The 11,821-nt window shown below is 49.9% G+C and overlaps 1 protein-coding gene across 4 annotated transcripts in view; it reads right to left on the minus strand.

The window, feature by feature from the left end:
- Window positions 1–988: 988 nt before the first annotated feature.
- The window catches only part of LOC118924470 (carbohydrate sulfotransferase 6), a 28,203-nt gene continuing 17,370 nt past the window's right edge, over window positions 989–11,821 (minus strand). For 2 of the 4 annotated variants that reach the window (XM_036909300.2, XM_036909299.2), the window contains exons 2-3: window positions 3,677–3,751; window positions 989–2,803 (exon numbers count right to left, since the gene is read on the minus strand). In XM_036909300.2, the coding sequence (XP_036765195.2) occupies window positions 1,600–2,787 (1,188 nt within the window). In that variant the 5' untranslated portion in view covers window positions 2,788–2,803; window positions 3,677–3,751 and the 3' untranslated portion in view covers window positions 989–1,599. Of the gene's footprint in view, window positions 2,804–3,676; window positions 3,752–9,974; window positions 10,176–10,208; window positions 11,035–11,821 lie in introns of those variants that run through there. The other 2 variants (XM_036909297.2, XM_036909298.2) reach the window with 2 other exon arrangements.

The raw sequence follows: 11,821 nt of genomic DNA on the forward strand, positions 1-11,821 counted from the left end.
ATGAAGTATCCCAAAACTTCAGCTTCAAGGTCAATATACCTCTGCTCCTTGCAAGAAAGGCAGAAAAGGCCAGATCCCCCTTGCCCTGCCTGCTTTGGCAGCAAGGACACGGGTCCATAATCCAGGTTCCACCAACCGAAGGCCACACCTGCGCTGAGAATCGTAAGTTTGCAACCCCCAGAATCCCATCTGGCAACTGATGGCAACAGTGAGAGCAGCTCCATCATTTCCTCTGGCACAGAAGTTCTGGGGGCAACTGTCAGTCTCCAGACCAACTCTGCCCCAGGGCAATCTGGGGTCCTCTATTTGTGTGCATTCAGTCTGCTTCCCTGCCCTTCCTAGAGGTTCTGTGAGCATTTTTCTTTTAAATATTTACTGAGCACTTGCTGGCCCTCATTTCCTGAGCTCAAGACGAAGCTCCCTACACACCCAGCAACCCTTTAAGAAGACTCTGCTGCAGAGTCAGGTGTGGCCCTACTCTACTCTCCTCCACGGCCTGGCCCTGAAGGTCCAGAGAAGACAACCACCCCAGAGTCCTTTTCCTTCCAAGCTTCATCTAGTTACATTCATCCCATCACCCTCCAGGTACTGATGCTGGTGCCAACCTCTTGCTCTGCCACATACCCTGCCTGGGTGGCTGCCCTGGCTTCCCCAGCCTTTTCCCCTTCCACCTTTCCTCCTCACTGCCTCCCTCCAGGCAAACCCAGAAGGCTCCCCAGACTCTGCACTCTGGGCCTAGAGCTCACGACCTAGGGGCCCCAGGCGTGCCAGGTTGCTCTTTCCTAAGGAAATAAGATGGGAAAATCTGACCTTGTTCATCTTGTTCATATAAGAGGATTCACCTCTCCTCCCCACTGCAGCCCCAGAGCAAAAGCCCCTCCTCCCCATATCCTCCCTCTCATCATATGACCTTGGATAAGTCCCTTAACTTTTGCATTTTTGCTTGTCAGACTTTATAGGCTATAAAGTTGAAACTTTATCATGCAGGTTAGTTATTACATTTATTTCTGTAGGTAGGATTTTTCCTGTCAGGACAAATCAAAGGTTCACCGTACCTGCAGGTGATGGGGGTGTGTGGGCTGCTGGTAGGTGGGCTAAGGGAGATCACAAGCTAAGAGACATCTCGTCTGATTTCCTGCTGGATACAGGTGAACATAAATGCCACCAGCTTTGAAGGACTGTGGTGCCAGGGGCACGGGGAACAGCGTCTGGGGTGTGTATGGGGGGAGAGGTACACGATTCTTCAGGGGCCATCTTGCCCCAGTGCCCCTCGACTCCCAGGAAGGGCTGGGACCCCCTTCTCAGCTGCTTGGTGCATCCGAAGGGAGGAGAGACTTAAGGGAAAGAAAACATTTGAAAAGGAGCCAAGTGGACTGAACTTATTCCTCGGGCCCAGAGGAAGTGGGGACCTCGTTTTGGTTACCATGACCTGAAGGAAAATGTAGATGTGGGAAGAAAGAAACATGGAGATTGGGGACTCAGTCCTTCCCTACTACAGGCCAGGACTCCCAAACTCCTGACTCTTTCAGCAACAGCCTGTGCCCACATCCCCTCTCCCTCCACACTACACACAAGTGCCACCACAACTGGGGACCCCTACTAAGGCCCGGAGTGATTGGCGGTGGATGACACCCAGCTGAAGCTGCTCGGGCTGCGCGGCAGCACCAGGTCCAGGGCGAGGTCACGCTGCTCGGCCTCGGAAAACACCGCCCGGTAGCCCAGCAGCTGCAGTGCACCGGCGCACAGCTCCTGCACGCGGCGGATCTTGGAGAAGGGCAGTGAGTGGCGCCAGGCCTGGGAGACATTGACAGCGTCCCTGGACGAGGTCTTGAAGGCCTCGCGGCGCGCTCCCGTTCCAGCCCCGTGGGTGATGTTGTGGATCCAGGCCTCGAGCTGCGGTGTGATGCTCAGGCCTGCGAAGGCGTAGAGCGCACGGATCTCCGACAGCGGCGAGCGCGCCAGGTCCTCAAAGCGCACCAGCAAGTAGCGGCCACGCAGGAAGGGTGGTGGCTTGCGCGTGGCAGCCTCGGCAATGCGCACGTGGCTGCGGCACACCTCACGCACCACGTGCAGGCCTGGGTCAGCCTCCACCCGCGTGCCGTTGGTGCCCAGCACGATGCCATTGTCACGTGCCAGCGCTTTGGCCGTTCGCTCCCGAGAACGCAGCACCGCCCTTGGGTCGCGCACCAGGTGTACGATGCGCAGGTTGAGTGCAGGGTCGCTAAGCAGTGGGTAGAGCACCTGCAGGTTGAAGAAACGCACCTCCTTGAGCACCACGTGGCTGTAGGAGCGGCAGGCCTCCTGCACCAGGCCGAAGGGCTGCCGGGCGCACAGCGGCTTGCACACGGCCTCGCTGCTGATGGCACCGCGCGGTAAGGCACTGCAAGCCGGTGGCGAGCACAGCGCGCGGCTCACCATCCACTGGAAGAGGTCTGACAGGTTGCGACGCCAGGGTATGTAGGCGTCGAACACATCCATGTCGCACAGGAAGATGGAACGCACCAGGTCACGCACAGCCATGTGCAGCGCCGACGCGCTGCCTTGTGACAGGGTGGCCCACACGTGCCACGCAGGCTCCATCAGGTAGAAGACTTTGGGATGCTGGTTGAAGAGCTGGCCTACGAAGGACGAGCCCGAGCGCCACGAGGACAGCACCAGCACGTGCACCCGCTCCTCCCCGGCCGATGGGGATGGCGACTTGGGCTGGGAGAACAGGAAGAACAGGAGCACGGTCTGGGCCAGAAGGAGCGCGGTCACCGCAGTGCTGGAAACGCGAGGTAGCCACATGCCGCCGGCGGGGATCCTACGGGAGGAGAGGGCAGCAGTTCGGGCTGCAGCCGGCGCCCACCCCACAGCCAGCTCCTGACCAGCTGACCCCCCAAGACCACACCACCGTCTCCACTGGACACTAATCCGGGAATGTGACGTTAAAAAATAAGCCATGTTGTACACCTGAAACTAATGTAATACTGTGTGTCAACTACCCTTCAATAAAAAATAATTATCTACAAAAAAAAAAAAAAGCCATGATCTGTCTATGCAGAGCAAAAGGCCAGGGGCAGGATACTGTGGGGATTGTACGTTTCTTCCTTCCTTCCTTCCTTCCTCTTCTCCCTCACCCCCTTTCTTTATTTCTTCCTGAGGAGGAAAATATTTTAAAAACAGAATTCCCATCTTTTGCATAAGAATTTCTTTTAGGGAGATAATTTTTGTTTAGCTAAACAGCTGGATGGGTGATTTCACTCCCTCCAGTTGAATCTTGGCTGGTAGCCTGTGATCCTGGAACCATCTATCTCTGTGACTCAGCTTCCCCATCTGTAAAAGGGATTAATACTGGTACTGGAGTATTAGAGTGGGGACTGGGGGAGGCATATGGTAACTCCCATAACTGATAATTTGCACTTTCTACATTGTGTCCTTCTGGATTGACTTTTTTTAAAACAAGAAACTAGAACTTGTTATTAAAAATAAATAAAACAAAGAACACCAACTATGCCAGCACCCATGGGAGTGAAGTGTTTCAGGATGCATGGACCCCAGGGAGGGTATCCTTCTGAAGCTGTGTGAGTTTGCAGAAGAACCCAGTTAAGGGAGAGGTAGGATGGAGCCAGAGAAGGGCGAAGACAAGAGCAGCCAGTCTCTCGGCCGCTGCTTGCCCCTTGCTGATGATACTCACTGTGGTCCAGGGCTGCTGGGAGAGCTGCCACCTCGATCACAAACCCATGGGAGAGGTGTGGAGGTTTTTCAGGGCCTGAGAAAGCAGGAGGGGGCCGGTCAGAGTCCCACAGAGGGAACAGCCCCATGCACTGGGCTGAGTTAAGTTCTCCACGGGTGGGAGGGGAGCTGCTCTGCTCCTGGCTGGAGCTGGGCACAGACCAGAGGCTGGATACATTTTTCCAAAAGGGTGGGAACTAGCAGTCTCTGCTGCTGGGTGCTTCTCCTGCTTTGAGCCCTCCAGGTCGTTTCAGAGCTAGGGGACCTGGGGCAAATAAGGGGACTTCTCCCAGGCTCAGTTTCCTCCTCCGTGAAATGAGGAGGATCACATTTAACCTCTTAGGGTTGTGGCGAGGACTGCTGCCACAAACACTTGGGAAAGGCTTGGGAAAAGGGAGTAAGGTATCGCTGGAAGTTTCTACAGAAAAGTGACCATGTGAGTTTCCCCTGGGAGGGGAATTAAAGAGCTGGGGAAAAGACATGTCACAGTACATTTCACAATAAATCCTTTTTTGTATCGTTTAAATTATTATCCATATCAATATATTATGTACTGAAAAATAACTAAATTAAAATCATTTTAAATATACATAGTTTGAAAAGTCAAATAGTTATCATGAGTCATTCTCTAGTTCTAGAATTCTACTTAATCAGAGGTAACTGCTTTCAACTTCATTAGCTGATTCTTCTGCCAATTATTTTCCTGTTTCTTAAAAAGAGAAAAAAAGTTGTGACTGTTAAAATTTGTGGCATTTTCTAGTGACTTATTACAATGAAAGATAAGGATTTATCTTCCCTATACACACACACACAAAGAAAGGTAATACATAATTGTCTTCTCCCCCTAAAACAAGTTTTGGTTAAGTCAATATTTAAATTTACATTATATGACTTTATAAAACAGCTCACAATGGAGAATATAGCCAATGGTTCTGCGACATTTTCCTATATTGGCAGATAGTAACTGTATTAGTGTGGGTGAGGATTTATAATGTGTGTAACTGTTGAATCACTGTGTTATATACTTGAAACGAATATTAGAGTATATCAACAATACTTCAATAAAAAATTTGCTCACAGCCAAAGCACATGAATGCATTAAAAGTACATTTTCCTTGATTGTATAACCCTTTGTTTTCCTTGGAGTTAAATTGCCTTAGAGATTAACACTGTAATAGAAGGGCTAAAAGATAAAACCGAGGAAATGGAGAAAGTAGAACAAAAAAGACCAATGATGGATAAAATATGGAAGATATAGAAAAGATCAGAAAGTCATAGGACCAATCCAGGAGGTCCAATACCCAGTGCCCCTATTTTGGTGGAGTTGACAATCTAATAGGGAACATTAAAGACACCATCTATGAGATAGTCAAGGGACCAGATGGTGCTCTGAGACATCCAGCCCACAGGAGGGTCAAGTTTTAGCATGCATATTTCTCTCCTGGATTCTGGAAAAATCCTCCACCTGGTCTCCCTCCATATTGCACAGGGCCACCAGAGCTGCCTATAGCACTCATTTGATCACGCCTTTCTCCTACTCAGCAACCTTCAGCTTCCCAACCTCACTTCCCATAATTCTCATCCAGCATCCTGTATTTCAGACAGTCCGGAATCATCACTGTTGCTCAAACAAGCTCCATGCTTCCCTACGCCTGCACTGTGAGTAACCAGCCCTGACCACACTCCCCTGCAGTCATCTCAGCGTCCCTCTCACAAGGCACCACTATGCTAGTCTGTGTGACACACCTCCCCTTTTTGCTTGTGAGGAATTTAAGGGTTGAGACTGTGGTTTTTCACAAGTGAGCATCAGTTCTCAGGCATCCAGTGTGGGGCTTGGCCCTGTGTAGGTTGATTGCGTTCACCCAGTACCTGTTCCCCCTTCCAACAACTGCATCTAGAGGTGCATGTGGTTTGAATGGGGCTGACCCACCACCCCTGGGTTTTAGGGGGTCTCGTGTCCCAAATCAGGTTCACCTATATATTCTACACACTATCCCCCTACCAGTGATGGGCTTTGGAATGAACATCTGCCCCAAGTCCAATCCCAGGGTTTTTGTAGATCTGTGGGGGAAAGGGAAATTGCTTGGGTATAAAGCCAACATAGAAGAGAACTGAGCAGAGCAGACAGTGCAAGCAGGCAGCATCTGAAATCTTGCCAGTCTGGCAAAATTCAGCCAATGGACTTCTCAGTTGGGGAGAATACATTTTTAGTTAATCCAGCATGAGCTGAGTTCTGTCACTTACAACCAAGCATTCTGATTAGACAGTGGGTCCCCTTGGTTGGGGGGAGGGTAGGTGGGGCAGAACTGTCAGGGAGTGTGGCCAGAGCTTCTGGGGGCTGGTCATACTGTTTCATGATGAGGGGCTTATTCCATGAGTGTGCTTGACTGGTGAGAAGTCATCAAGCTCTATTTGTACGACCTGCGCTCTTTTCCTTATGTATACTTCAATAAAAAGTGAAGAATCTTTACTGAGTAAGACAGTAAGGGTCATGTCAGGGAATGTGCTGAAGACTGAATGAGAGGGCGATACTGATAAATACTTGCTGAATTGAAATCAGATACTCTGCAAGCCAGATCCAAAGGGAGTAATTCTTCACTTGTCCCACATTTGTTTCTGCTGAGCATCTTACAATTCCGATCTCTTCTAAACATCTCCAACTGTTTCTTGGCCTGAGACATAGGTTCTCCCTGGTTTGCAGGTGGGAAAGCTGAGCTAAAGGGCAGGGGATGGCTTGCCACAGGGGAGCTTGAGCCCAGGAATCCAGTTCTCCGGGAGGCCCTCCCTGGCAGCCCCGCTCAGCCTGCCTCCCACCCTGCAGCTCTTCTGTCACCAGCCTCTCCCAGCCCTGGCACAAACCTCTAAGGGAGTGAAATGTAACACTAGGTACAAATCCCTGGCTCAGATTTCTTTGTTTGGCGTCAGCTGAAGGCCATCCCCGTTCAGGACTCCCAAAGGCTAGAGAGAGTGGGTTCTGGATGAGGTATCAATGGACTGTAAGCATTAAGGGCCACCTCTTGGGGCAAGCCAGCTGTAATGGAGCCCCAGGACATCTGCTAGAGAGATGGCTGAAAAGGAGGAAAAGAGAGAGGAGTAAAGAAGGGGTGAAGAGAAAAGAAAATGAGAGAAAAGGAAACAGCAGGGAGGGAGGAAAGGAGAGAGAGGAGGCGGAGGGTGAATGTTAATAGTAGGTGAGAAACACAGAACACCAGTAAATACTATCTATTGAGGGCTTCCTATGTGCCAGTCCTTCTCTGTCCATCTTCTGATTTAATCCTCACAACAACCCTATGATGTGGACCTGATGCTCATCCCTATTCTACAGATGGGGAAAACTGAGGCTTAGATTCAGTTTTCCTTGCCTAAAGGACCCACACAGCAGCTGAGTCAGAATTTGAACCCTAACCATCTAACTTTGGGGCTACACAGTCAGGAGGAAAAACCACAAGTAACAAAACATACAATTGTGTTAAAAATACATGAGTATCAAAGGACACCATCAAGAAAGTGAAAGGACCCCCAGAGATGGGAGAAAATACTTTCAAACCATATATATATAGCAAGGGACTTGCACACGGAATATATGAAGAGCTCTTACAACCCAACAATCAAAGACAAGCAATCTGATTTTAAAATAGGCAAAAGGTTTGAGTAGATATTTCTCCAAGAAGATAAACAAATGGCCTATAAGCACATGAAAAGATGCTAAACATTTTTAGTCATTAGGGAGAAGCAAGTCAAAACCACAATGCCCCATCCACCGGGATGGCTATAATGAAAAAGACATAATAACAAGTGTGAGTGAGAATGTGGTGAAATTGGAACCGTGTACACTGCTGGAAGGAATGTAAAATGGTGCAGTTGTTGTGGGAAATGGGTAGTTCCTCAAAATGTTAACATAGAATTATCACATGATGTAGCAAGTCCACTGCAAAATATATAACCAAGAAAACTGAAAACATATGTCCACATAAAACCTCACTCATGAACTTTCTTAGCAGCATTATTCACAATAGCGAAAACGTGGAAACAACCCAAATGTCCATCAACTGAAGAATGGATAAACAACATGTGGTATATCCATGTGATTAAATATTATCTGGCAATAAAAAGGAATTAAGCACTGATACATGGTACCACATGGATGAACCTTGACATGATTAAGACATGACATGAATATATTGTAAACCAGTGAACTGTACATTTTAAAAGGGTGAACTTAAGATATGTGAATTATATCTCAACAAAACTGTTATTTAAAAAATATACAAATATGTTTAGAAAGAAATCTGGGAGGATGCACACTGAATATTAGTGGTTATCCTTCCACAGCCAGATTACAGGTCACTTCTTGCTGTTAGTGCACTGTTGCATTTTCCAGATAGTCTACAATGACTTGTATTACTTTGGTAATCATAAAACCACGGAACAGGTTAAAGGAAGAATGGATAGTGTTTGCCTGCTCCAGCTTTCATTGCCAGGAGAGCGGTGCTTGCAAATCCATCTCCCAACTGACCTGAGTCCTCAGCTGGCCAAAGAAGGACAGGAGCACGGATGCAGACTTACCTTCAAGGTAGTCAAAGGTGTCAAGGCCCCCAAGCCCACCCTCTGCTTCAGGGCTGTGGGCTGAGCCAGGGTGTGACAGAAACAGGCTTTGCCCCAAGCCGTGGCCACCTGTGCTATCTCTCTGGCAGCCCTGATAAGCAGCTGCCTGGCATAAGCCAGAGGCAGGAAGCCTGGAGCCATGCAGCCCAGGTGCTGAGAACCGAAACAGATTTGCCTCAATAAATCTATTGGGAAATGAAATCAAATTAGTCTGGGAAAGGAGCCTCAGGTCTCCCTGGCTCAGAACCACCCCGGGGGCATTTCAGAGAGATGAGCAGATAACCTAGGAGCCCCTTTCCCTGGCTTTGAACTTCGGGGATGCTGAAAGTGCACTTGCACAGTACCCAACTTGAGGCTTAGATCTTAGAACCGATCACTTAGCGGGAGGGCTCCAAAGTCTGGGGCCTCCCACCTCTTCTCGGCAGTAGCACATGCGGGGCATGGGGGTAGGGAGTACACATTTAGCACAGTCCCGTGTGCCCCCAGGTGCTGACTGAGACCTCTAATTACAGGGAAATCTGAATGTTTTCTCGTTTATTCTTCCAACTTTTTATTTTGATTAAATCATTATTTTAAAAAAGTAGATCATTCCTACAAGTCAATGACATAACAAGAAAAAGGGCGACTGTTTTAGAAGAAAACTCAAAAACACCTAACAGCCAATGCAACCCATGGACTTTGGAGTCTGATTTGAACAAACCAACTGTAAGAAGATATCTCTGCGGTAATCAGAAATTTTCATATGACTGAGTATTAAGTGATATTGAGAAATGATTGTTAATGCTATTATTGCCACTAAGAATACTCTTATTCATGCATTTCTGTACCTATCTCCCCTTACTAGATTAGAAGGGCTCTGTTTCAAGTTGCCTCTCTGTACCTGGTTTTTTTTTCATCTATAAAATGGAGAAAATAATACAACCCAAGTCATGGGCTTGATTTGGATATGAAATGCGTTAATATTTATAAAGCACTTTGTACAATGTCTGGCACACAGTACACATCAGTATTTGTTCAGGAATCTGCCAAATTCTGAGTTACAGCTATATTCTATGAATCTATAAGAAAGCTTTTTCTTTATTCTATATTCTATGAATCTATAAGAAAACTCAAGGACAATAGCTTAATCTGGCTCAGAAAGTGAGGAGACCAGGAAGGGGCAGAAACATGTACCTGCAAAGCGGAAAACTGTGCCTAACGGCTTCTGAAGCCAGACCTAGTTCAAATCCTGCCTCTACCACCAGTGAGGTGTGTGACTTTGAGCAAGTGACTGCTAACCTCTCTCGCTTCAGGTGACTCCTTTGTAAAGGTCACACAGCGCCTACCACATGAGCTGGAGAGGAGTAAACGGAACCGTAAAACCCTGAGTATGGCCAGAGCTCAGGGAGCAGCATACAGGTCCTCCCGCTCTGGTGCTCACTCAGGACAGCTAAGTCCTTTCTGCTCTTTAGGCCTCACTTTTCCCATCCTCATGCTTCTGGTACAAATGGTAAGAGCAGAGTTAACGTTTGCTGGGCACCTATGCTGAGGCCAAGAGAGGTCTCTATCGTTGCCCAAGATCCAGCAGCCAGAAGCAGGGGATGACAGACCCAAGCTGCTTTTCCTCAAGAGCTCATGCAAAAGGCCCTGGAGAGCTTTCCAGAATAAAGCCGTACCTTTGAAACTCAAGTTTCAGGAGAAAAGGGAATCCCCAGCAGTGATCTCGGGAGCAGCTGACGCCCCAGGAAGACACTTAGGAACCTGCACCTGGGCCGGCGATGCCTTCGGAGACACTGACCACCCTGAGCTCCTCCCACAGGCCCGACCCCCGGGCGCAAGATCCGCGCTCCCCCCGCCCAAGCCCGCCCAGGGTGGGGCGTCCCGCACGGGAGGAGGGCGAACCAACGTACCCAAAGCCTGCGCCTCCCTCCCGGGGCTCAGCAGGGGCTCCCGGCCGTCGTCTCTCCCAAGCCTCAGCGTCCCGCCGGCCCCGCCTCCTGCCTGGGGGAGTCCGCAGGGCTGGTTTGTCCCGTGGGGTCCCGAGGCCGTCCGGCGGCTCCACTGGCGCCGGGGAGGGGGCGCTAAGACGCAGGGACTGGGGCCGAGGACTCCGAGAGCGGAGACACCGGGCCACAGGGCGCGGGTCCCCTGGGAAAGCGGCGTCGCGAGGACAGGGCGGAGGAGGCGGCCCCACGGCGACGGCGGGACCGGGCAGCGGCGCTCCTGCCCCTGAGCCCCGGCGCGCCCTTCCCGCGCCCCGGTCCGAGCCGAGCGCGCACAATGGGGCGCTTTCAGACGTAGCCGGCGGGCGGGGGACGGGGCAGGAGGGGGCGGGCTAGCCCCCGGCTCCCGCGCCGCCCCCCAGCCCGCGGGAGGGGCCGCGGCCCCGGGCGGGCGCGCAGGGCCCCGAGGGCTGCGCAGGGCGCCCGCAAAGTCACCTCTCATCTCACTGATTGACCAAATATGTGACCCTCTCCAGTCCCCAGAGAAGGAAGCTTTGGGAGTACAAAAGGCTCTTGTGAAGGAAATCGAATCTTCATCTCGCCCCTCCTCATCCTTGAAGCGGGGTGACTATGAATCCAAACAGCTTCCCAAGCCCCCAGTCGCAGCCCCGAACCACGTCCCAGGCACTTTGACGTCAGGCGGATCCACGCGGCCTCTCAGCGCGGTAGCCGAGACACCTGGGGGTCCTCATGAGCCAGGCCCGCAGCTGGCTGTCCCCCTCCGCCCGTCCTCTCCCTGTCAAGAGACGCAAGCTTGACAGTAGGTCCGGAATAATACGGAATATGTTTCAATAAATAAAGCAGATTCCACCCCCCTCCCTGTAAGAGAGGTATCTCAAAAAGATAGAGAATGTTGACCTCTTGGAATCCGTGGTGAGATCTGAAAGAACCCGATGATGCTGGGGGTATAAATTAGTGCATATTTTCCAGGCTGTGGTTTGGCAAGGTGAGCTAAAACCCTTAAGAATGGCCATAAGCTTTTTGAATTAGGAATTCCTTCCTAGGATCTATCTTAAGGAAATAAACTAGCAATAAGGATTTAGACACAAGGTTCATAGAAGCGTTATTTATGATAGCAAAAAAATGAAAAACGATGCAAAAGAGCAGAATTATGTGTACCAGAATGTCCACAGTGATAACTTATAGGCAGCTTGCTGGGAGGAAGAAATTGCCTCTAGCCCTGGGGGTTCTTCTACCTGGTTTAACAATCAAATTGATATGAGACAGAATAACAAGAGAAAAAAAAGTTTCATTATGTATATACAGGGAAGCCAGAGACAGGGCTTCCAAAGACAATCAGGGAGAATGAGGTATATAGGTCATCCTGAACCAAGGGGTAGGGGTCTAAGACCTCAAAGGAAAAGGGGAGCAATTCAAAGGGGGTGTGAAAGAGTGAATGCTTGTTAAACAAACGTTTGCTGGGCCACACAGAAACAACGGGGTACAGGGAGGAATTTAAACAAACTGAGCCACATCCCTCCTTGGCTCTTTTCTGGAGCAGTTCCTCCAACTTCTCTTTA

This window comes from Manis pentadactyla, chromosome 15 (assembly GCF_030020395.1).
Source record: "Manis pentadactyla isolate mManPen7 chromosome 15, mManPen7.hap1, whole genome shotgun sequence".
NCBI lineage: Eukaryota > Metazoa > Chordata > Mammalia > Pholidota > Manidae > Manis > Manis pentadactyla.